The sequence below is a fragment of the Miniopterus natalensis genome, chromosome 22, assembly GCF_054644295.1.
Source record: "Miniopterus natalensis isolate mMinNat1 chromosome 22, mMinNat1.hap1, whole genome shotgun sequence".
Classification (NCBI taxonomy): Eukaryota; Metazoa; Chordata; class Mammalia; order Chiroptera; family Miniopteridae; genus Miniopterus; species Miniopterus natalensis.
This window is the reverse complement of record NC_142102.1, coordinates 11,237,813-11,262,631: the sequence shown is the minus strand read 5'-3', so window position 1 is coordinate 11,262,631 and position 24,819 is coordinate 11,237,813. Positions and strand designations below refer to the sequence as shown.

Here is a 24,819-nt window from a genome sequence, read left to right as displayed (position 1 = left end):
TGCAAACGGTCTTTTCTGCACGACTGTCGGAAAGGTACCATACACTATGTTTTTTTTTCTGATCATATAGCATAGAGACCCATCTCCAGGTTTCAAAGACTTTTCACAATACCTTCCCTAAGCAGGCACTTAAGTGTGACAAATATAAGGGCCCCCTTTTTCCCTGCACATAACCCCCCCCCCAAATCCATTTTTAATTAAAAAGAGCATTAGGTGAATGGGGGTGGTTGACTATATCATTATGGCATTTCCTAAACCATAGATAAACCATTAACTTCAGCTTTCTCCCCCCCCACACACACATACCCCCCCCAAATCAAGCAGGCAAATAAATACTCTAGTCCACCTTTGAGCAAACTGAGGATCGTAAACAAATGGGCCTCCCAGCCCCACTCAGCCAGAGCTCACGGGGGCTTTTGGCCACAGGAAGACAGTGAGTGGGGACAGCCAAACAGGTTTCAGATATCAAATAATATTTTAATTTCTGAATACTTTCAAATTTTCCTTGGAATATAACACACAAAGACTCGACCAAACAGTTCAGTTATTATAACTTTTACAGTATACAGAAATGTTGCACTTAAAAAAAAAAAAAAACCTTCAGTTTTTTTTTTTTTAAAACACAAACTGTAAACTCTAAGGTAGGGACTCAATCACATTACCTATAAGTGCCAACAGTTGTCATGCTGATTTCAATGGCATTTTTTTTTCTTTTAAAAAGGGAATATCAACAATTATAATACAAAGGGTTTGCAAATGTACAAACAGATATACGGTTTTCATAACAATTCAAGAACTAAGCGGGACTCAATTCAAATTACAAAAGTTCACGTTTTATTGAAAACCTCAGCACGTGTCTTGGACACATTCCTGGGCTGCCAATAAATTCCACAGTTCATTCTCTTTCTTAAAATATTTTTAAAAAGCTAGGTTTGTGTCTCGGTGTCTTTTGGGGGGGGAGGAGGGCAGGGTAGGGGGAGTTAAGTGTTGTACGTGGTTCCTCCAATTTTCAAATTAACAGTGCTCCGCGTCACCTAAAATTTTTGGTCACCACCTCTAAGTGCGCTCCCATCACCTCTGACTTGCCTTTTAAAGTTTTATGTCTTCCTATGATATTTTCATGGACTCGGTTTTAATTCTTGCAGAACATATATTTTAAGGATACACAGTTTTTAAGAAGCCAAGATTATATCAAAACTTATTATAGAACCACAGAATAAACTGGTTTGGAACCAGGAAAGTACAAAGAAATAACAGCTAGAGGTACATAGACACAGGACAATTAATAATTTGGGGAAGAAAAAAAAAGAGAGAGAGAGACTTACTTTCTCCATTCTGCTAATTTTCTCCCAATCTCCTTAAATGCACTTTTTAGCAATATTTTTTCAAAAATTTACCAAAAGGAGAAAAAAAAAAAAAGACTAATTTCCTTTTTATACAAAAAAAAAAAAAAGTAGCAAGTTGTTCTGACGGACACAGGAGTTTTTTTTTTTAATGCATTCTGTAAAAGTTCACTTGACAGTCTTTTTAATTTTTTTTTTTTTTTTTTGGAAATTCACAGTCCATTAAATCTTTCCTCTCTTCTTTTAGCAAACTGGTAACATTCTTTTATATCCTTTCTTAACAGAAGGAATTTAAGCAAACAAACCAGTCTCTTGGGCCTTTTGTTTCTCTGTTTCACTCCCCCTTCTTACTTTGAGAAAAAAAAAAAAAAATTATTTATTTTATTTTTATTTTTTTTAATTTTTATTGAATTGCCATATACGGCCAGTTAAAACTGCTGCCGGACAGTAACATATCCCGGATGAGGGTTTCGATGGGGGTTTTACCTACCAAACGGACGAAAAACAATTGTTCTATAACCGAGGAGGAGACGGTGCGCAGGGAGGGGAGCCTCAGCAAGAGCTTCCCGAAGCGCGTCGGCTGGTTGGGGTACTGGCTCCGGACGTACTCCTCCAGGGCGCACTGGGACTTCTCCTGCAAGCTCTCCACGTGGGCGACGTCCGAAAGGCCACAGGCATCTGCAGGGAAGTGAAAACAAAACAAAACAAAACAAAAAAAAAAACCCAGAAGGAGAAAAATGTAGAGAAATCCAGCCACCAGACCGGGAGGTCTGCAGTGGGCCACGTGAGGTGCGTGACCATGTGTGCGCGCGCGAGGGGGACACATGCCTAGAGCCTGCAACTCGGGGAGGGGGCCCGTGGGCAGGGTGGGGGACAGCTGGGCATGACCCTGGGGCATCTGCTTAAAAAGAAAACCCCCCGGCTCCGTGCGGCTGCAAGGCTTCCACCGCCCCGGTGCCCAGGCTTGGTCCCTGGGAGGCCCCGGCGGAGGGCGAGCGTTGGGTGAAATCTGGCCCAAGTCAGTAAACAGAAACACAAACAGACGAAACCAAAAGTGCTCGTGCTCCTCCCCCTCCTCGCCTGTAAATAACAGTTAGGCTGATAATTATGGGGTGGGGAGGGGGGGCGACAACCTGGCCCGGCACCGAGGAATGGCGCCCACGACCCAGCCTCAGATTGTCCCCAAAGAGGGCGACTCATTTTGCTCCGGCCTTTGAAACTGATTTAAGTGGCCCTTTAAAACTGATCTTGTCAGTTTAGCCCATTGAAGGGCAGCCATGCAAACTGTGATCTTTCTGTTCATTTCAGCTGTTTCTCTCCCCCCCTTTCTTCTTTCCCCCTTTTCTCCTACCCCCCCCCTTTATTTATTTTTGTTTTTGTATTTTTTTGTTTTTTAAAAAACAACCCAGGTCCCTCCAAAGAGGACCCCCCTCCCCTCCCAGTTATCCTCAGAACACGTTTCTTTTTCTGATACGTTAAAAAAAAAAAATACAATAAGTGCCTTTGAAATGAGAGGCTTCTCAGTGGAGGCGGCGCAGGTTGTGACCTGACCTTTCGGGGCTCCCCAGACAAGACTGGGGCTGACACATACACACTGTGAATCTTAAAACGGGGCTTGGAAAACAGCGGCCACCGTCTCCACCCCAAGACTCAGAGCACACATGCAATCTTCCCGCGTGTGTGTGTCCAGGACTCTACCTGTCTGCACCCAGCGCGGGTGTCTGTGCTCGGGAATGAAAAGATCTGTTTCCATGAGGCCCCTTCCCTGAGCATCCCTCAGAAATCAGATAGCAGGAGCTTTTATCTCTTTGTGGGGTGATTTGCATTCCCCACACAGGCCTCTACGTTGGACAAATAGTAATAAATTCAACTGTGACCACAGAACCAGGCATTTCTTTCCTTGAAAGACCAAGGGTGAGGCTGAGAGCTAACAATGATGTCAAGAAATTAACAGCCACCCCCATCGCCGTCTGGGGACATGGTGGGTTGGGTGTGGGGTTGTGGGACCAGCTGAAGGTGGCTGCGGGGGTAGGGGGCTCTCCTGCTCCTACGTTTGCATCCGTCAGGCAAACGTTCTGGTTATGACAGGTCCCCCAGGAGGATGATCCAGACCCCAGCCTCTGCAGGCGGCTCTGCCTCTGCCCAGACCCTGCCCTCTAATTGATTACCTAAGCACTTTCAGAGGCACAGTTTGGGGTGGCTGTGAAATTTGGGGTTTTAGGTAAAAACCAGCACTAGAGAAAAGACTCAGGACCTGTAAATACATCCAGCTAATGGCTCGGGTCCCCAGATTTCCTTCAAACAATAAGGGAGAGGTGGTGGATCTTTTTTGTCTGCCACCTGAGCCACAAAGCTCTCTCCTACTCTCCTGATTCCAAGTTGGGGGGCGGGGGGGAATCCAGTGGGTGACTAGCCTCCAAGCCTTACCCACATCCAAATGGTTGGTAATGCTGACTTGGGAACCCTTTCCCTCTTGGCCTTGACAAAGGGATCAGCTGAGAACTTGGAACCAGAAGGTGGAGGGGGTGCCTTCCACCCACCTGGGCTGGGCTGAACCCAGCCCGGAGGCAGCCAAAAGGCTCAGGTGTGGCGCAAAGCGCAAAGACACTTGCAAAAATCATTTGGCCTCAAGAGTTAATTAATATTAGATCTATTACTCACACAGGTTAAACTACATGCAGACTAATTAGATTTCATCACGCAGTCAATGCTAGTTTTCTATCTGCGGCAACATCCATATCCAGCCCAAGTTGGCAGGCACTGTGGGTTGTTTGAAAATCGCCTCAAGTGTTTGCCTGGGCAGGGGAGGCAATAGGCCAGAGTCTCCAACCCCCTGCAGACGCGCCCAAGAGTTATGATGGCCCCTCTCCTCCTCTCGCCCCTTCCTGGCGGCTCTCTCCCCGCTCCTGGCAGGCTGCATTGTTTGAATGAGTATATGATTTTCAAAATTGGTGCCCTCCGGTTGGATTTGCCTGCAGCTCCAACTCTTAACTGAGTTACCAGGCAAACTTTCCCCTGCGAGCAGATGCCAGGCCCGCCCCAGTGCCCGGGGGGCATCTCCTGGAGGCTAAGCCAGGGTGACAGAGAGAACCTTGGGGGCGGACAAGTTTCCACAGGCTGGGCTGGCCCAGGGGGTGAGCAGGAGCACTCATCCCAACCTGGCAGGAGGGAAGCAGGCCCCAGAGGCCTCCCCTTGGCCCCATTTTCAGCCTGTATGAAGCATCCTTCCTGCAGCCCAGCCTTGCCCTCCTCTCCCCCGCTCCCAGACAGGCCTGCTGGGGCCCAGCAGCTAGTCAAAACTTCTCATGCAAGTAGCACTCAACAGTTTGGCCTTTCAAGGGTGTTTGTGAGGAGGGGGGAAGGTTGGACTCACTCAGGGGACTCCCCAGTGGCGCGGGCCCTAACTCTGGGCTGGGAGCCCTTGGGCGCGAGAAGGGGAGGCTCCTTCCTACCTGAGGTGAACAGAACTATGGCCTTGAGGCAGCTGTACTCGGCGGAGTCGACGTGCAGGGCCTTGAGCTTCTCCACTTGCTCTTGGAAGATCCGTATGTGATCCATAAAGGCGACCACCCGGTCGGCGGACATGGGCGAGGCGTGCAGGCCGGCGGCGGCCAGGAGCGGGGCGACGTGGAGGGGCATGGAGCACTGCGCGGCGTTGAGCACGAACAGCTCGCTCCAGGTGAGGCGAAGCAGGGCCACCTGGTCGGTGATCTGCAGGTCCGGGAAGAAGGGGATGTTGCGGGCCCACTCCACGGCGCTGAAGAGCATCCTCGCGGCCAGTTCGCAAATGTTCTCGATGCCCATGATGTTGTTGGGCTGCATGCATTGGCTGCCGAAGCGCGACGTGGGGTAGGGCTCGGCGCGCAGCAACAGAGAAATATATCCGGACAGGTACGAGTGGCAGTTGAGGGGGTCCCCGTTGGTCAGCGCAAACTGCCCGTGGGTCGGCTGGGTGGGCGGCATCCTGCCTCTCTGTACCGCTGTGGGGAGGAAAGGAGACAGTCCTTGGTTAGTGACCAGCCTGGGTCCCCAGCGCCCCTGGCAGGGCCTGCCCCAGCCCGACCCCCACCTGACCCAGACCCCAAGGGCGCGCGCACACACACACACCACACACACACGCACACATATGCACGCAAGCCCTGCAAGAACGAGCAGGCCTGCCAGGCCCTGGAGTGCGCCTGGGACTCCCCCGGAGCCCGGCAGCACCTCTCCAATCGCCACCCAGGCCAGGTCCCGGCGGCACAGCGGCACACTTGCCTCCGAGGCCCGCTCGGAGCTGGGCCGCCGAGCGCCCAGAACCGGCCACCGTGCCTGGGGTCCCCGCGCGGTGGGCGGGATGAAGCATTCTGGGGGCATCTTCTTTCCTGCTAAACAGCTGATATTTCTTATTGATTGGAGGAGAGGGAGCGGGAGGGGCGAGTCTGGGGGGGTGGGGTGGGGTGGAGAAGGAGAGACGCTTTTGCAAGAGACACAAGGGTTCACCCCAGATTGGCCTGTGGCCGCCCGGGAACGACTCTCCCCCCAAAACCCCCGCAGCCCCAGCCCCAGCCCCCAGCCTCCAGCCTCAGCCTGGAGGGGGGACTCCCGGCGAGAAAGGAGCGGGGAGCTGGGATCTGGCGGCGGCCCGATCAGCGTGCACGGAGCAGGCGAGACGGAGGGAGAGGGCGGAGAGAGGCAGGCCGGCCGCGGCGAGGGGAGGCCGGGGAGAGGCGGGAGCGAGCGGCCGGCGCAGGGCCGGGGAGGCCGGGAGAGGCGGCGGGGCTCGGGCCGGGGCTGCTCGCCGGCGCCGCGCGGGGAGATCCGCGCTCCCAGAAACACAAAGAAAGCCCGCGGCCGCTCGCCGCAGCCCGGAGCCCGCGCCCCGCGCCCCGCGCCATTGGCCGAGCCCGGCTCGTGGCTCTGGGCGAATCCTCTGTCACAAAGACCCAACTCGCGCGGGGCGAAAGCGGCCGCCCGGGGCCCTGGCCCACCCTTCCCGGACTCCCCAACGCGCTCTGCTTCCCCCATTCACTTCAAAAGTGAAAGGAAAAAAAAAAAAAAAAAGAAAAAAAAAGAAAACAGAGGAATTTGCTTTCTTTCTTTCTTTTTTTTTTTTTCTTTAGCAGAATGTTAATCCACGGAAGGGTCACATGAGCGCAGCCCGGGCGGCAGCGTTAATACGGCGAAGTGCATAAAATTGCCATTTGTAATTTGAACCGCCTGTAAAAAGTACAATCTCAGGTTGGGTGTTTTTTTTTTTTTTTTTTAGAGAGGGTGGGGGCTGGGGAGACGTGGGGAGGAGGGACATGTGTTGAACATGCAGGAAAAACCAGGAGAGAGACACACACACACACACAGAGAAAGAGAGAGAAACTGCGAGGAGAGGGCGAGGGGGCAGAGAAGTACAGCAGGATTTAAAACAACAACTGCAAGCACCACCCCAGCCCCTCAGAAAGGCGAACTCCAAGGAACCTCGCCATCCCCGCAAAGAACGGGAAACCGGCCCAAAAGACACAGTGGAGGGGACCCGTTGGCCAAAGGAAGCGGGTCCGGGGTGGGAGGGGGTCCCGGGTTCACAGTACGGGACTTGTTTCTAGTATCAACCCCCTCGGAGCAGCAAAGGCCGAGCAGAGCTCGGGGCTCCACAGTGACCGTGCCCAGAGCAGCAGGCTGGCCAGACGCACCCAGGACCCCCGGGACCCTAGGTGCGCGAGCGAGCGCGCGCGCGCGCAGGGGGTGGGGTGGGGTAGGGTAGGGTGGGGTGGGGTGGGGGAGAAATGAGAGGCCGATACCTTCCCGTCTCATGCCCACTTTGAGGCACTTTTTGAGGCGACAGTACTGGCACTGGTTGCGGTGGTGCTGGTCGATGGGACAGTTCCGGTTGGCGCGGCACGTGTAGCTCAGGTTCCTCCGCACGCTGCGCTTGAAGAAGCTCTTGCAGCCCTCGCAGGTGAACTGGCCGTAGTGCTTGCCGCTCGACTTGTCCCCGCACACCACGCACTCGATGTGCTGCTGCTGTTGCTGCTTGTCGCCGCCTGGGCCGCCGGGGCCACCCTGGCCGCCGGCCGCCGTCTGGGCCGGGGTGCTGGCCGGGCCCCCTTGGCCGGGCGTCTGGGGCGTGTGCGGGGCGCCGGGTGGCGGGCCGGGCACGGGCGGCGCCTGCGAGGCCTGGCTGCCCTGCGAGCCGGGCACCTCGTCCTGGGGGTCGCGCCACGTGCTGACTACCATTGCCATATCTATGGGGGCCGCGTCCGGACTTCCTGCTCCCCTGGCTGCGGGCGGCGGCGGCGGAGGCGGTGGCGGCGGCTCCCGGGGTCGCGGGCTCCGGTGCGCCGCCTTTTGTGTGTGCGCGCGCGAGGGTGCGAGAGGGCGCGGGCAGGGCGCCCCGGCTGGCTCCGGGGTGCCGGCTGGTTGAGGTCGGTTAGTTTTTTTTTCTTTTCTTTTTTTGTTTCTGCTTTTGCAAAGTTTTGGCGATGGCTCGTCTGGCCCGGTGTGTTTGTTTTGTTTGTGTCCCTCGGCTCAGCTTTGTCGGTTTCGTGGGAGAGGCGAGGAGGGGGGTGGGGGTGGGCAGGAGGGTGCTTTCGCCCCGGGAGGGCAGGGGAAGGGTCGGGGCAGAGCGAGTGGGAGCGGGACGTGGAGAGAGGGAGGGGAGGGCGAGCTGCAAGTCGATTGTCTGGCTTCAAGAGAGAAGTAGGAGGCAAAAAAAAAAAAAAAAAAAAAATAGAAAGAAAGAAAGAAAAAAATCTCTCCAAAGATCTCGCTCGCGCTCTCTCCCTCCCTCTCCCGCTCGCTCACTCGCTCGCTCTCAGGGCTGGTGCGCCGAGGAGTTGGAGGAGGCAGCGCAGGGAGCACGCGGAGGAGAGGCGACTGTCCGGGGGCCAAGTCCAGGGCAGCCCGCAGTCAGCCATTCAGAAAAGCCATGGAGATCGGGGCGACCGGGAGAGCCGAGGCGCCGGGCGCGGGCAGGCCGGGGCGGAGGCCGGCGGCCCGCGGAGTGGCCGGAGCGCTGCCCGGGTCCGGGGGAATCAGCATGAAAGTGGTCCGCGTCGGGCGCTGCGCGGCGTCGTCCTGGCGCTGGGCCGCCGCCGCCGCCTGCCCCGGGCGCCCGGCGCGCGCCTGGCTCGCTCCGGCCGCCGCCGCCGCCCGCTCGCGCCGGATGGAGGCCGCTCGCCGATCCCCCGCGGGCCGCCCGCGCCGCCGCCGCCGCCGCCGCCGCCTTCGCCGGAGCCGCCGCCGATGCCGCCGGGTCGGGCCCGGAGCCGCCGCGTCTAGCGCCGCCGCCGCCGCTGCTGGAGCCGCTGGAGCCGCTGGAGCCGCCGCCGGAGCCGCTGGAGCCGCTGGCGCCGCCGCCTCACACTCATAGGGAAAGTCAGCGCGCCGGCGGCGGGGCACCGGGCGGGAGCGGGGCGCGCGGCGCGGCGCCTAGAAGCACATCCTCCGGGCGCCGGGCGGGGAGGAGACGGAGGGAGAGCGCGAGAGGGAAAGGGCAGCGCGGCCGCCGGAGAGAGGAGGCAACTCGGCGAGAGGAGGAGGCGGCGGAGGAAGCCCACGCGCGCGCACGCACCGCGGAAAGAAAAGAACAGAATCAAAGTGATCAAATATGCTAAAAAGGGGGGCGCGGGAGGAAATGCGATTTATAGGCGCGGGGCTGGCAGCGGCGGCTGCTCCGCGCTCGGCTCACCGAGCTCTCTATATAGTGAACTTTGACACGACTGCTGCAACTTAGCGCACGTTGCCATGGCGACGGCGCGCCTTATAAGGCAGCCGCCGGGGTTGGCCTGGCCCGGCGCGCGCGCGCCGCCCCCTCGCCGTCATTGGCCGGAGCGCGGGCGGCCCCGCCATGGCGGCCGCGGGCTCAGCTCGGTCCTAGCGCGAGCGGCGTGGCGGCCGGGGCTCCGGGGGCGCCGCGGGAGGGGGGGGCGGCCTGGGGGGGGGGGGCGGCCGCATGCACCCCCCCCTGCCGCCGCCGCCTAGCGGGGGATGGGCCCCGGGCGCACCGTCCCTCCCGCGCGCGCTCTGCGCCCCGCGCCCGAGGTTTCCGCCCCAGCGCGGAGAGGAGCGCGGCGCGCAGACAAAACGCCTCTTAAAGGCTCCGCGAGAGGCTCGGGAATGGGAATCGGGGACTTCGCCTCTCGCAACTTGGCGATGCCACGAAACCCGCCGCGAGCGCGAGCGCGTGCGCGCGCGCCGCCCGGGGACCCCCGGCGCATCTCCGTGCCGGCGGAAGGGAAAAGTTCCCCGGATTCTTCGCGGAGGGGCGGTGGGCGGGGGCGGGAAGGTGCCGCGAACCGAGCTCTGCGGGCCATTTTCCAAACGGGAGATTTGGCCAAATCCGGGTGATGGCAGACCCTTCTCTTAATCAACTCTGATCCTTGGCTTGGTTTGGTGGCTTTTTTTTATTTTTTATTTTTATTTTTAAAAAGAGAGGTAACATGCCATTCAGAGCCTGTCTTTTCCTTGCAGGGTTAACATTTCACAGGTATGCGGCCTGACATTTTAATTGTTCAAATAAAACATCTCGGATGCTGAGAAACAGAAGCAGACTTCATCTCACAGTCAGGACGCAATTAAAATACATTTTCCTCAACTTTTTCCCCTCTCTGGTTGGTTTTAACCAACCTCCTGCCACACACCCAGTCCTGGCCAGAGGGGGAAAGGCCGACCTGCCGGCCGAAGGGCCAACAGAGGCAGCCTCCCGGGCTCCCCAGCGCACACCCTCCGCACACGCATGTGAACGCACATGTATGAGGCCACATTTGTCAATGTTCACAGACAAAGACTTCAGCCACTATGTTTCCAGGTCATGGAACAGTTGAGGACGGACTTCATTGTTTCTTAAGTCCCCTTAAAGCATTCATAGGGCCATTAAAACACACCCAGAGCCTCTGCCCCAACTTGGAAATAATACCAGGGCAACTCACAAGAACCACACACCGGCCATATTCTACCCCAAGAAACCAACTTCCCAGCCCCGGCCGTGCTGCTCAGTGGGCTAAAGTCACCCAGGCGGCTGAGCCTCTGAAGTCCAGGGCGATGGGTCTGAAACATCCAACATCCAGAGGTCGCCCCCCCACCCCCAGAACACACTCTATTCCCACACGCCGCTCGCTCGGTTCGATTAGGACAAATGAGTGGGTGACGATTATTTCATATTCCTAAAAGGAAATCCGTGACTCCGTCACGCACACTTTGCACCAAGAGAAAAACTGCAAGTGGCTGAGCCAAGCAGGTTGGTGAACAATTAAAACATTTTACACAAAACACACGCCAAGCTGCAGGAAACTCGAACACGTATAACTAGTAATGAACAGCCTCGAGAAAGCATCCTGGATAGTTCCAAAAAAGAAAAAAAAAATCCAAAAAGATGCAGGATTTCTCTTTAACATAAAATTGACACGTGCAGGTTGCACTTTGCATTCAATACCCTTTCCACACACAGGCAGGATACGAGGTGCACATGTGGGCAGACAGGGGCTAGTTTTCAGGGCAGGAAATAAAATTCTCTCAGCCCTCACCCTTTCTCCCCTGAAACCACCTATTTCACCAAAGCTGCAGGTGCTGGGATTATTGGAAAGTTGTAAAAAAAAAAAAAACAAACAAAAAACCAAAACAAAAAACCAGAACCCTATAGTGGACAGTGGGCTATAAACCTGACGTGTAATGAGACTGCCAGGCTGAGAATTTCAGGTTATCGGCTCAACAGAACTTTCTTCCCCCAAAAACAAGAATCGTGCAAAAGAAATTATTCCAGGGGAGGATTTTTCTGCTCCCCTCTTTCAACCTCTGTGAGTCGAGAAGTTGCCTGATGCCACAAATGTCAGTGGGTGAGGGGCCCACTGAGCAGGGACGTGGTGGGGCTGGGGTCGCAGAAGGCGGCCCGATGGGCACTCCCGCCTCGGCTTAGTGGGAGCTGGAATAATTGGTCACAGGGAGATGTCCCCCTCGCCTCCTGTGCAGACGTCCCCACAGCAAGGTCCACCTTTGACAAACAGGCGCTGGGGAAATTTCGAGGAGGAACAGCTTCCCCAGTGCCCTGAGAGATATCTGGCATCTGAGGTCCATTTTGATGGCCTCAGACTTAAAATGAAAAATTTTCCCAGCCGCCTCCAACAGAACTTGCAGCCTGCGAGGCTCACGGCCACAGGGCTGCCGGGGAGTCAGAAGTGCCTCGCTCTCCATTGTAGGGGCTCATCCACAGCTATGCAGCTACTACCAAAAAAAAAAAAAAAAAAAAACAAAACAAAAGACTATTCACTGTAGTTAATTTTACTGCATAAAAGGACTACAGACCGAGAAGGGGGGAATAAAAAATTTTAAAATGTGTTTTTTCGAGATGCTCATTTCCCTGCAATAAAACAGCTCTGAGACTCGCCGAGAAATATCAATATATTGTCACCGTTTAGAAAAATAAAAATAAAAACCCAGCCCAGGCTTTCATTGCAGATGTAAGTTCACTGTAACGAGACGGATGGCAAGCTTTTAATTTGGCCGGAGAAAGTTGGAAAAAAAACCATTTTGTCTCATTCTGGGAATGAAAAGAGGGAGAGACGAAAAGCCACCCAGGGATGATTTCTTTCCAGAGGGGAGCCACCGAAGCGCCGTCTGCAATTTCCCCACCGACTCAGTGGCCATGGGAGCAGAGCCGGGCCAGTGCCCAGGGCAGCCCCGGGCAGCCCCGGGCTCGGTGGGGACCAGCCCCGCGCACCCGGGCTCAGTGGATCCCCCTGCCCCTCACTCCAGCCCCTGTGTGTTTTGCTCTTGGACCACATTGGAGCTCCCTAAATAGGAAAAGGGAGTTTCCATTGTGTCCCTCTCAACTTCCAAGTCAATGCAATTTTTAACCACTGGCTTGTGGTACTTTGAAAATCACCAGGGGCTGTCAGAGTTGGGACCTCTGAAAAATTTACAGTGCTAAATCAGAGCATATGCTGGGAGGGGAGAGAGGAAAAAAAAAAATTGCTTAAGATTGGAGCAAGTACAGTGTCTGTCTGCCCCCTAGTGTAAGCGTCCTCGCTGCCTAAAATCCAACTTTCAAAGAAAGGAGCTCTTAAAGGGGACCGGCTGGAGGCTCACGTAGGCATGCCCAGCAGAATGAAACTTCTCTTGCGCGCTTTCATCTGAATGGGTTTTTCGCAGGATTGAAAATTAATTGGCTCTGGCGTGGTTGGACCGGACCCTGGATCTCTCTCGCCACCTCTTGCGTTTCCCCGAGTCCCTGGCGGAGGGACGGGAGAGGTGATGATTCTCGCGCGCCACCCCCCCCCCCACCCCGAACTGGGTTTTATGTGCGTCTCTCTCACTCCCTCCGCTCTTGTTTCTTCCTCTGTCTCTCTCTCGCCTCTGTCGCCGGCTTTTTTTTTTTTTTTTAAACGAGGACCCGTTCCTTGCACGCTCTGGACACAGCCCAGAATTGCTTCCCAAGCCAGCGCGCGCCGGCCGTTGCAATGGACAGCATAGAGGTAAACGTTTGCCTGAGAGCGCGCGCCAGCTCCGCCACCCCGCCGGCTGGATGGATGGCTGGATGGATGGCTGGATGGATGGCTGGATGGATGGCTGGCTGGATGGATGGCTGGTGAGTAACCCTCCTTCGTCGCGACTGTCCTCCCAGCCTAACCGAGCGCGCGCCTCCCCAGCCGCGGCCCAGGCGCCCGGGCGCAGCTCGCCCGCCTCCCTCCCTCCCTCCTTCCCTCCCTCCCTCCCTCCCTGCCTGGTTGTCAGTTGCACAAGGTTGCAAAACGCAGCTCAGCGGGCCGATCGAACAGTAAATTCTGATCCCTGGTGCGAGCCTAGCAGCTCCTTCGCTAGGAAAACCGAGTCATCTATTGCTTGGGAAAAACACGCTTAGAGCACTGGCTACCGGAGGCGATGGGTTGGCGCAGACAGGACGCGGAGAGGGGAGGCACCGCAGTCTTTACGCTTCGGTTTAATCATATTTTGGCACCTTCGCGATTGTCTTCCCCCCCCCGCCCCCCCCTCCCTCCACACCGCACACATGTAATAAAATATGGCCATGCATTGAATCGACTGCCCCCCCCCTTTCCCCGAACCCCTCGAACCACAGTCCAGGCATTTCATACACAGTTAGCAACCCGATTTTTTGAAAAACACACACACACAAAAAAAACCCCGAGTCATCCCCAACCCCACACGGCACAAGGAGAGAAGTGAGAAAGGAGAGGGAGAGAGAGAGAGAGAGAGAGAGCACACAAAAAAAAAAATACTGTAAGCAAACATACCAAAACCATATTTCCCTTGTTCAAGGTCCCAGATGGCTTGCATCTTGCTTCTAAAAGTGGAATACCTCTCCTTTACTTTGGCGGGTGAAATAGCGCTTTTGTTGGACCCCTGGAAAGATGTGTCTTTGATAATTAAAGAGACTCTCTTCCTCGGTGTTTATCTACGCGATTGTGCAAACTGATAAAAAAAAAAAAAAGTAAAAAAAAAAAAAAAAGTAGGCGCTGGCTAGCCTGCGGGGACCGGGCGGCGAGGCGCGGGCAGAGCTCCTGCAGCCCCGGGAAGTGCCTCCCCATGAATCAGGCGCGCTCAGCCTCGGGAAGCCCTGCGCGCTAACTTTAGAGAGAGGACGTTTCAGGGAGCCTGCTGAGGAATGCGAGCCTCGCCTTTAAGGAAAAAAAAAAAAAAAAAAAAAAAAAAAAAAATTTTTCCCCAAACCGTAGGTAGGGAGATGTCTGGAGTGATCCGTGTCTCTCATCTCATCCCTTAGAAGGGAAAATGCGTTGTTACACCTTGTTTGGGGCTGGAAAGTGGAGACTTTCAAAACACCCGTCCAATTGGGGTAAAAAAAAAAAAAAAAAAATCCAAAAAAAAAAAATCGCCCAACTTAATGAGTTTAGTCCGAAGAGGCTGGAGCGCGCACGGCGCTGAGCCCGAGCGGAAAACCGCCCGCGACTGCAGGCGAGGCTGCGGGGCGCGGGGACCGGGGCGCAGCCGCCGCCCGCGGGCCGGGCGCAGGGGCCGGGGGCAGGGCGACCCTCCCGGGGCCCGGGCGGCGCGGGGCTGGCGGCGGACGGCGGGCTCCAGCCTCCGCAGCCCGGCGGGCAGGCTCTGCTCGCCCTGGATCAAAGATGCAACTTAAATAGAAGGGCAGCGGGTTTTTTTTTTTTTTTTTTCCTTTCCCTAGGAATCCGTTGGAACCCTCATTCCTTGTTACTCTTAACTCAAGTTCCCCTCGGCGATTCCCCCCTCTCCCCTGCAGATGCGCCCCCCCCATTCCCAGTCCCCATTCTAGAACTTTCCTGGAGAGAAACCCTGTGCCTCTGGGGGGGGAGGGGTTCCCCATTTCTGGTCGTCAGATAATGAATGGTTAATTCACCCCCTCCAGCCCCCCCACCCCCCTCAAATGAATTAAGGCAGCGGGGATCCAGGAGCCGGAGAACCTGAGAGGAAACTATGTTGCCCCTCGTAGTTGGATACAGTTTTCGCTAATGGATTTTCTGTTCTGTTTTGTTTTGTTTTAAGAGAGGGATAATGGGGAGACGCGGATCTTTTATTTTAGGAGCCTGGATGGTAAGATGTATGTCAGACTTGACAAATGGAACTAAAGCTCTTCGGCTGCGTCTTGTCCTTGTCTTAAACAGGAATTAAGTTAAACACAGTGCTGAATGTTAATTACATGTTTACTGGCTAATGCAAATTACAAATGGTTTTGCCACCCCCAAAACTAGGATGAAAACTCCGAGGACTCTGTAATTATATACTTTGAGGGAAATAACTCAGAATATTGATCATAAGAAGCGTAAATCTTTTTTTAACTATTCATTAATACCATAAATATGGGCTGCAGAAGTTTTTCCTTGCGGTTTGCCTGTCAGTTCCTCCGAGTGGATGGATGGCGGCGAGGCCCCTGGGGAGGTGGCGGACCCCTCCTCGGCGCCCCCGCCCCCTTTCACCCCAGCACAAGGTGGAGGGGCAGTTGGACAGGGGGGCTGGACCCAGGGCAGGTGAGGGTGGCCACAGCCCAGCCTCTCCCCCCTCCCCGATGGATGACCGCCTTCCCGGGCCTGGGCGCCCCGTTGGGATAACCTGGCCCTCGGGTTCCCCGCAGCCGCGGCCCCGACAGCTCCAGTTCTCTTTCTCCGGGTGGCTAAGGCGCGGGAGGGCTGGGGAGCCACAACTGGTTTCCCCGCGCTGGGCAGCAAAAAGATACAGTTTTGCTTTGTTTGGTTTTAACCTCGGGCCCCCGGGGGTCGCTCAGCGGCCTGCTGCAGCGACTGCGATCCCGGGGGTCAAAGGTGAGGGCCGCGCTAACCCTAAAAGGCCGGCCTGGCCCGAAGGCCCCGCGCAGGCGGGAGCGGGCGGGTGGCAGCCCCAGCCTGGCGCGGCCGAGGGGGCGCCTGCGGACCCGCCCTGGGGGGCACGGCACCGGGAGCCGGTTTAAGTGCAATATAGAGGATTTTTTTTTTTTTTTTTTTTAAAGTGCCCTAGGCTTGTGGGACTGGAGTCCGCTTTCTCCGGGAGAATTCCCAAGGCGCTGGTCTTTGTCTTAGAAGGAATGGAGTTGCTGAATGGCTGAAAGGGACAGAGAGGGTCGCTTCGAATCGATCTTACATGTTCTTTCTGTCTTTTCGGATCAACGCCCTTCAATGGGCGCGGAGGTGCTCTTTCAACCAAAAACTTGTGCTACATTTTGTGCCTGTATTGGTGCTAACTACAATGGGCACCGGGCAGATTTTTTTTTTTATTTTCTTTTCCCCCCTTTGCTCTCCAAAGCAAGAAAGCGCCCTAATTAAATTGTTTTATATGGACAGTCAGGACGGACCAATTAAGTATGTATTAGTATAAAGACGGAGTCTTGCAGATAACGCGGTTGAGAAAATCATGCGTGAGACAAAAGGGGAGGGGAGGGGCGCGTGGACCCAGCAAGGTCGCGCCCCTGCTTCCCCCGGGCCCCGGGGGCGTCGCAGAGGCCAGGGCCTCAGGTGAGAAGGGAGCAGGCCGGCTAACAGGTGGGCGACGGCGCTGGAGGCCCCAGGCCCGCGCCTCTGGCCCGGGAAGGGCGGAGGAGCCCAGGCGGTTGGTATCGCTCACAGCCTCCTGCTCGGACGAGGCAGCGGTCCCAGAGGTGGCCGGTCCCGCAGGAGGCGGCGAGCGCGCCCTGCCCCACTTGGGGTCCAGCCCTCGGCCTGGTGTCTAGGTTCAGGGTACGGCCCAGCCCTAAGGAAAGAGCGCGCGCCCCGGGGAGGCCGGCAGGGCCAGAGGGGAACAGGCACTACCCCCCCGCGCGGCCGCAGCCCCCTGGAAACCAAGGTCAGGGTAGGAGGCCCCCTTCTGACATCTCCAAACTAAGTGCCTTTTCGCTCCTAAGGAAACGGAAGCTTCTCGGCGAGGAAAAGTAAAGTTTCCACCCGACACCATGAGGCCTGAGTGGCGTCGAGGCCCAGCCGCAGAAGTGGGGGAATGACCGAGGGCAGGGAAAGAGGCAGCGAGGAGAGTAGCTCCGGGTTCGGTGAAAGCGTCTCCGGGCCTCCTCCGCCCCCTCTCCGCCCTCTGGGTGTGGGCGGGCCGAGTGCCTCTGGCCCAGAGGCGACGACCCCCAGAGCAGGGGCCTGGGCCTCCCCGTGTCCGGCGCGGGGCTGTGATAGGTGGTCCCCCGGGGGCGCGGGCGCAGCGCGCGCGGCAGCCCCGAGGGCGCGCGGGGCGCGCAGGACGCCCTGGATCCCGAGCGGGCTGGGGCGAGTAGGGGCGAGCACTAGAGCCTGGAGAGGCGGCTGAATGTCAAAAGTAAAAAGGTTGAAAAGGCAATTTTCCAGGCGCGCTTTCGCCCCCCTTTGCTGGTTGCCGAGGCTGTAAATCAGCGGCCGGCGGCGAGGGCGGGAGGAGCCCCCTTGGCCAGCCCGGCGCGGGCCCCCGCCCGGACCGCGCGCACCTCCCGGTGGGCCCGGAATCGACCCGAAGCCTAGCTGAGGATGTCACTGCACTAAATATTTACTGATCACACACAAATAGCCGGGGCTCGAACGATTTTCCTCTGTGAGGAGAGCCAGAGAGAAGGGTAAATCATTTTATTAGTGTGGATAAAGCCCAGAGCACACTCCGGGCTGGAGTGTTTTAAGATGTGTCTTCAACGGGATGAGAGGAGTTAGGGAAATCGATACCCGGTGATTAGGAGCCCCCGGGGTGACGAAGGGGGCCGGGGCTTTCAGGGATTTGCTGAGGCTGAGAGGGGGGAGCAACCTCGAAGGGGCGCAGGCCTGTGTCCCTCCCTCCTCGACGGGCGACGCCAGGGCGCCCGCAGGGGCCGGACCCGGGCTGCGCGGGGCCGAGGGCTGGGGAGCCACAGGCTCCACGCCGCGAGTGGCAGTGGCCAGGTGGCCACGGGAGTGGGTCGCAGGCCCTGCGCGGGGACATGGGCAGGTTCCTTCACTCCGGGCCCAAACGCGCATTTACCCCCACGGCCCCCCGCCGAGCCCCGTAGCCGCCTGGAACTTTCTCTTTGACACATGCCTGCCCCTCATTTCCTTGAGTATTTCTAAAGAGGATGCAGCGGCCCAGCCTGGCCAGCTGCTTGTCCCTGCCACCCGGCCTGTGTCCAGAGCAGCCGCAGGGTGGCGAACCCCATGGGGACCTGTGGATCCCAGGGTCTCCGCTCCAGGGCGGGTGGGAGGAAGGCGGGGACAGGGTGACGCACACCAACAAGGCCCCCAGGGCGCCTTGGTTCCCTCCAGGGTGGGAATCTAGCTTTGGGGGTACCAAAGCCACCGTCCAGCTGTGCCATGGGTCAGGGGCCTGAAAAGCCTCCAGGGTTTGCTGAAGTTAGCCAGGCTTTGGGGGGGGGGAGATGGGGGGAACAAACTCCCCTGCCCCCCAAGCCTGGTCCACAGACTTGCAAGCAGCAAAGTCCTGGCAGGAAAGTAGCTTTGTGTTTCTGGGAGCCTAGCTCGCTACTGTGGACAAGCCTTGAGGTTCCAAACAGCTGCAAACAATGAGGAAGACACTAATTTGGGGGGAAAGGAGGGGCCAAAGTGAGGAAAAGCTTTCTTTCTGCTCCTGACTTTTTCCCTGAGAAACTGATAGCTTGATTGATTATGTATCTATGTATCCATGTATCTATCTATGTATCTATGTAACTCTCCATGTATCTATCCATGTATCTATCCATGTAACTATGTATCTATGTAACTATGTATCTATAACTATGTATCTATGTATCTGTGTAACTCTGTATCTCTGTATCTATATCCCCTCTCCCTCGGTTGCTTGATTGTCTTGGCAGCTGGAGGACTCAGCTCAGCCCCCCCCCCCCCCCTCACTGCAACAGGAAATACAACTGCAGATCCAATTAATGGTTTTCCAGGAGGGGGGATTTTTTAGAAAAATTATGAATCCCAGTGGATGGGAGCGATGTGTTCAGGTGGGAGGCGACTGGAGCCTGAGTCCCATCCTCAGTAATCTCCTTGTTCCTGTGATGGCAGCTCCAGCTCTGACCTGGGGGCTGTCAGGACCCGGGCCTCCATTAACCCTTCTCGGCCTGGCCCAGCGGAGGTTAACTGCACTAATGTACCAAAGGGGCTGCAGCAAAAAGCCAAAGGCAGGGCGACAGGGCGCTGGCCCTCCCCGGTCCTCTCCTGTCCCCACGCCTCCTGTGGCAGCAGGTTCCACTCAGGGAGACAGCAGTCTCAGCCGTCAGGAGATGGACTTTGGGAAACAAGGAAACAATGTAGTGAAATATTTTCTTCTTTTAACGCACCACCTAGTTCGCTTTAACACTATTTCCAACGCGTGTGCCATAGATTATTGGGGGGGGGGTGTTACTAAAAAAACCCTAAACCCAACATACACTTTCCTTCTTTCATTTGAGCTAATTTAGAGTCTTGTCAGTAGCCAAGCGATAGCCATAAAAATGTGGCTGAAATCAGGGAAACATATCCTGCTGACTTTGAACCCCGGTGGCGTTAGAATTGGGGGCCGGGTACTGGGCCCGGAGGTGTGTGCCCGGGGGCGTCGGCGGGCCCACGGTGGAGGGACGGTCCCTGTACTCAAGCCCTAGAGAGAGGCTGTCGATCGTGTACAGACTTGGGGGGCTGGCCGGGAGCAGGGCAGAGAGGAGCTCTGAATGAGCCCCTCGGGTTCACTATTGTGCAGATACCGGCTGAAGCGACTCAGGGATGGTCCAGTTTTTATTGTGTTTGGCTGAGCCCCAGAAAGACACCTGAAAGGACAAAAAAAAAAAAAAGAAAAAAAAAGTCTGTTTTCACTTGGGTAGCTTTGGCCTAGCATTTAAACAAAAGGTGGGCATCTTTTGCCTGATATATGTATTTAAAAATTCCACGAGATGCCACCCTGCGTGTTTTACTTTGCAGTGGATCGGAGGCTATAACGAGGCCGGGCTCCAGCCAGGGGACAGGCGCGGGGGGGACTCGGTGGCCACGCAGCCGGGGCTGCTGCGGGCTGGCCGTGCTTTTAATAAGACACCGCAGAGCAGCTCCTGCTGAGAGACTTCTAAAGACATATAAAGCCACGTGGACATCAGCTCTTATTTAGAAGTGGACAGAGTGAGGAAAGCTTGTCTGATTCTATATGTTTTTTCTTTCCCAAGAGCCTGGTAATGGGATCTTTAAAATGACAGTTCAGTTTTGGTCGGGGGCGGGGGGGGGGGGGAGCAGGAGTCAAATGGTACCAGGTGGCAGGCAGTTCGACGGGAAGGTGTTGGTGAGGCGACTATGCAGGTGAATTAATACTGCGGATTAGCTGAGTCCAAACACAGCAACAAAGGGGACTGACCTGGTTTCATTTCCTCGAACCACAGACTCAAGGTGAATTTCGGGAGACAAGTCATGGAAAGCCTGGTGGTGGTGGGAAGGATTGAAACACCCCAGTTTCAATATAAAGGCAGTGAGTGGACGGACAAAGGCAGACAGACACACTGCCAAAGCAGAAAAGCCTCATGCAGGAATTTAGGAAACAGTCCTGATTATTTAATTGCCAACCGCATCTCTCCTCTTAAAAGGCTAATGGCTTGAAATGTTGAAGGCACACGGTTAAAATAAAGGACTTCTAGGGAAAATTAAAGGGGGGGGGGGGTTGCTGGACATCGTATTTGGCTCCTTGACCAAAAGAGGCATCCGGCTGAGCGTTTACAGAGTGTCATGTTGGAATAAAATTGACGCTAGTGTTTTAATTGTTAATATTTTGGATAAGGGTAGAGAAAGGTACTTCCCCTCTTTGTCCAGGACAATTGGGAATCAATCAGCCAGGCTCCTCGAGGAGACTGCGACGGGCTCGGCCGAGGTAAACTGATCGAGGCGATGCCACTTAAAAGAGTTTAAAGCAAAAGCGAAAACTTGAGAGGCAGGGCCTGCTGACACCAGGGACAACGTGGCTCGCTGGGGATCGCTTCGCAGGGCCACGTGGCATCCCGCCCGTGTCGGGGGGCAGAAGTTAAAGAAATCAGGCCACCTCGTTTCTTTGCAGGATGCATAGCAGTGACTTGCGTGTTGACTTCCAAAGTTATGTTGCAAATTTTCATCCTGCATATACTTTTGTTACCAAGCAAGAAAGAAGCTACACTGTGGAATTTAAATGGGGGGGGGGGAGGGATGCTTTGAAAAGATACTTTTTTTCTTGGTCTCCTCTGAGTGATAAGGACCTGTGCGTCTTTGTTCATTGATGTTTAATACGATTTTGGTTCATTTGATGCCTTTTAAAAGGATCTGCTATTTGGCACCGTTTAGAAACTGAAAATAAATCCAAAGGCATGAGATCTTGTTCAGAAAGTAGCTGATTGCCTGGTTATTAAAGAGTTACTGTTTCAATATCTCGGGTTCTGTTAAAAACAAAGACACTCAAAGACCTAAACCGACCCTTCTGTCCCAACAACCCTTAGAACGGCAACTGGGTGACGGTGGATGAATATTTTATGTAAGAGCCTTGAACTCTCTCCCTGTTTACCCTGCAGATGCCTTTAATTTGCCTTTTACAAAAGCTCGCGGACGTGAAAAAGCAGTAGCCAGTTTGCAAGTATCGTCCACCCCCTGCGAAAAACCAGCGGATAAAAGAATCTAATTATAGAAAAGGGGTGTGATGTTTACTCTAAAGTTACGGGAACCTATAAAGTTTTCTTAATAAACCAAGAGAAACTCTATCCTACGTAAACTTCGCCGGGGCAGCTGCTGGGTATGGCCTGTCCTCGTGGGCTCTGCTTTCTTTACTTAGGCGCTAAGGCATCTGGGTGTTTGTCGCCACACGCTGTCTGTCGCTAACCGAGCGAGTTTTTGAGATTAAAAATCATTTTCAAATGGTCTTGCCTTTATAGCTTAATGCCTTATTAAGCGGAAATATAATCCTGTGTTTAAATCTGTCCGTGCAGGCAGTGCTAGGGGCCGAGGCTCCCCCCCCCAGGAAAAGAAACATCAGAGCCACATTTTATATATAAGTTAAAGGGGAAAAAACCCCTTCGGATTCAGTCTGTTGAACATACAGACACATTGTTTTCTCAGGGGAGCTCTAAATAAGGGGCTTTTGTTTGTTTTCATCTTAACTATCTACCAAGACGCTCGCTTTGGTTTTATAGAGAGTTTCTGAATCTTAAGCGAGTTTTAACAACATTTCGAACCGAAGGGAGGCCGGGTAGAGAAGCCTCAGGAGATAAAAGGAAAGCCCCAGGAAGGTGACAGGCCATGGTGGCCGGCCTCGGTGTCTAGGGACGGGACACAAGTTTTACTTTTGGTCTCGCTTCCCCCCACCCAAAACGACAAAACTATAAACCAAGCGCCCATCCTAACCCGTGCGTCAGAATCCCCTTGGCACTTGGGGAGGGGGGGGGGGCGCGGCGTTTTTGTTTAAGTTTCTGGGGAAATAGCTGCCAAACCTGCCAGTGGGTCCACTTTGCAGAGGCCGGGCAGCGAGAGCTGACAGGGCCGAGCCTGTGCTTCTCCGGGGCGCCCCTAACTTTTATGATGACCCCCCATCTGTCTTCGTGCCTCGGGGCGCGCGCGAGCCGGGCAGAGTCTGGATGGCTCCCGGAGTCCGCCCTCGCTGATGATGGATTACCATGTCAATTTAAACGGCGTAGGATTAATTTGTTTCAATGATTTCTCTTTAGGCTGAATGCCAGCCGTTTTTCTATCTCTCCCCTTGCTCTTCAGAACCGCCACCAAAAAAAAAAAAAAAAAAAAGAGAGAAAGAAATAGAAAGAAAGAAAGAAAAAAAAAGCCTTCCCTCCATATTATAAGTTCGGAGACAATAATAAAACCAGACAAGTTAGGTGTAATGTTGCAACGCAGTTATTGGTCTGAGTGTTTTTATCTCCGCCTAAGAGGCCGCAGCACACAGGCAGTCACATTGAGATGAAATTGGACTCAACATTTATTCAATAAATACTTGTCTTGTAGATAATCCAGTGCCGAATGCTTTTGACACATAAGGGCTTAATTTGTCTTGGAGGACAAGTTATTAATATGGCACATTTAAACCTGCCACCTGCAATAAGGTACCGAGAGCTGCAGCGAGCTACGATGACCACTGCAAAAAAAATCTGCCTATTTGAGAACGTCTGTCCCGCTCACATAGGTGGCTCCACACGCGCACACGTCCGGGTCACAAATATTTCCCATCACACAGGGACCAAAAAAAGTCCAGTGAGGTTAAGAAACTCCATTCATCATACAGATAGATGCCTCTCACCTCTCCCCACACGAGAGCGTGTCGGAGTTTTGTCTCTGGGACGATTTGTAAAGCACATAAGAAAAATGCTGCGTGAATCCCGTTTCTTTGCAAGATCAGACCTCACCGTGAGGCTGACAGTGGCCCAGAAAACCACATCCCCTCTGCAGGCTCCACCTGGGCCAACCTGGCAGCCAGATCGAGCATGCTGCTTGCAGGGGGAAAAAAGGTGATTTGAGTAAAATAATCCACCCCGACATGATTATTGCGCCTCCTCTAACTGGACGTCTTCTGGCCTTTGGATGTGTAAACACGGGGGCCTCTTTCCCACCACCCAGTTTTCCTAAAGGCCTCTCCTGTTCCCCGCATTCCCCTGCGCTGAAATTAACACCCTCATTGAAGACAATAAATCGCATTGTAAACATGAACCGAAATGGATTTTTACAGCCTCCCTCCCTCTCTTCCTGAGCCCCCTCAATCCACAGGCGGACTTTATTTAGGCGGGTTTTCCCGTCTACACACACGCGCATCCAGAGGCCGGCGACCGTCAGGGTTGGAATCTGAGCAATTTTAATTTGTCCAGAAGTTGTCGGTGGTTGACCTTGCGGGGGGAAGATCGTGCATCTCTACAAAACCAAATCTTTGCGAGCTCTCCCTCGGTAATGATGTTACACGTGAGCGGGGAAAGTCCAGGCAAGAGAGGCTAATTGAATGAAGAGGGGGGAATTAGGTTAAAAAATAGAGTACAATCTAGTATCACGTTTTCAGCAATGTAACTGGAAATGGAGGTGTCTTCCAGTTGCCGGCAACGCGGGAGCGTTTAGATGTCGGCCGCAGATGGGGACACCTATTGAAATGTGTCTGAGGAAGATGAATAAGGGCTTGTCACTGCTGGGAAAGCAGGGCTTTGCTGTAAATTTCTCCCCGCGCCAGATGCATTACCGACGGATGCTCACTTATCAACCCCGGCGCTATCGCTAGACACTAAATCAAATTGGGAAGTTATCTGCAATCAGAAAATTCCTTTTGAAAATAGACACACACCTTTAGGCCCCAACTCCTTCATAATCCCCCTCCGAAAACAATCCCCCCAGCCCTCGCTGCTTCTTGGGCTCAGACAAAATGATGTCTCGGTAATGAATGTGCTTCTGAGTTCACGCCCCGCGGACAGCTGGTCAATGGCCAAGTTTGACAGTGTTTCAAAAGCCAGGGTCTCGAGGCTCCTCGGAAGCCACCGCTTAATATTTCCTAAAATGAGCTTAATTTGCTTTCAGATCTTTCTATCCTGCACTGGGAGGCAGAGAGGAGAGTGGGTTTGCATTTTGCCTGTTCTAAACCCTGTCCCCGCGTCCCAACTGTCACCCAGTTGTCTGGTGCAAATGCAACTCTGAGAGAACAGCGAGTTTAGGCAGAGGACAGCAGAGGGTTAAATGAACGCCGGCGATCATCAAGGAAATGCGTTTATTGTGATTTAATGGCCTTGTGTAGATCTCCTTCCGAAGGTGGCCTGAGAAACAGAGGGATGGCATGAGCTCCTCCGTGTTCGGCGGCCCCTGCTTTGCAACGCGGGAGGAATGTTTTAAGCAAGCACCAGACCCTTGTCTTTGTCCAGGGCTCGACCTGTTTTGAAAGCCATCGCCCCTGCCTGACTCATTGGGTTTTTACTGGCGTCCGGCGCGTGCAGATATTTTGAATGCCCATTTGCCTGATGAGTAAACGGAGGTTGGGAGAATGACCTGAGGCCGTGGAGGTAGTGGGAACAGAGTCAGAATTTGCACCTAGGCCTTCCAGGGGCCTTTCAGGGTTTTCTTCCCCCAAGTCACTATGTAAATAAAGACGCAGATGAGCAGGATACTAACAGCAACTAAGAATTACT

The 24,819-nt window shown here is 54.6% G+C and overlaps 1 protein-coding gene and 1 pseudogene across 2 annotated transcripts; both read right to left on the bottom strand.

The window, feature by feature from the left end:
* Positions 1–456: 456 nt before the first annotated feature.
* On the bottom strand, positions 457–13,758 carry NR2F2 (nuclear receptor subfamily 2 group F member 2). 2 transcript variants are annotated; one of them, XM_016197727.2, is made up of 3 exons: positions 13,559–13,758; positions 4,796–5,323; positions 457–2,021 (listed from the first exon to the last, which is right to left on the bottom strand). In XM_016197727.2, exons 1-3 carry the CDS (start codon positions 13,599–13,601, stop codon positions 1,747–1,749), a joined length of 846 nt encoding a protein of 281 aa, XP_016053213.1. In that variant the 5' UTR covers positions 13,602–13,758; the 3' UTR covers positions 457–1,746. The 2 variants fall into 2 exon arrangements, with proteins under 2 accessions (XP_016053213.1, XP_087685351.1); XM_087829225.1 differs by lacking the exon at positions 13,559–13,758 and adding an exon at positions 7,115–7,571.
* Positions 13,759–17,444: 3,686 nt separating this feature from the next.
* On the bottom strand, positions 17,445–18,796 carry LOC148090722 (uncharacterized; annotated as a pseudogene).
* Positions 18,797–24,819: the final 6,023 nt, after the last annotated feature.

Excerpts from the sequence above, each read along its gene's own strand:
- NR2F2 (XM_087829225.1), bottom strand. The coding sequence starts at position 7,556 with ATGGCAATGGTAGTCAGCACGTGGCGCGACCCCCAGGACGAGGTGCCC. Across the intron at positions 5,324-7,114 it reads AGTGGGCATGAGACGGGAAG|CGGTACAGAGAGGCAGGATG; the intron begins GTATCGGCCTCT and ends TCCTCCCCACAG. Across the intron at positions 2,022-4,795 it reads CATAGTTCTGTTCACCTCAG|ATGCCTGTGGCCTTTCGGAC; the intron begins GTAGGAAGGAGC and ends ACTTCCCTGCAG.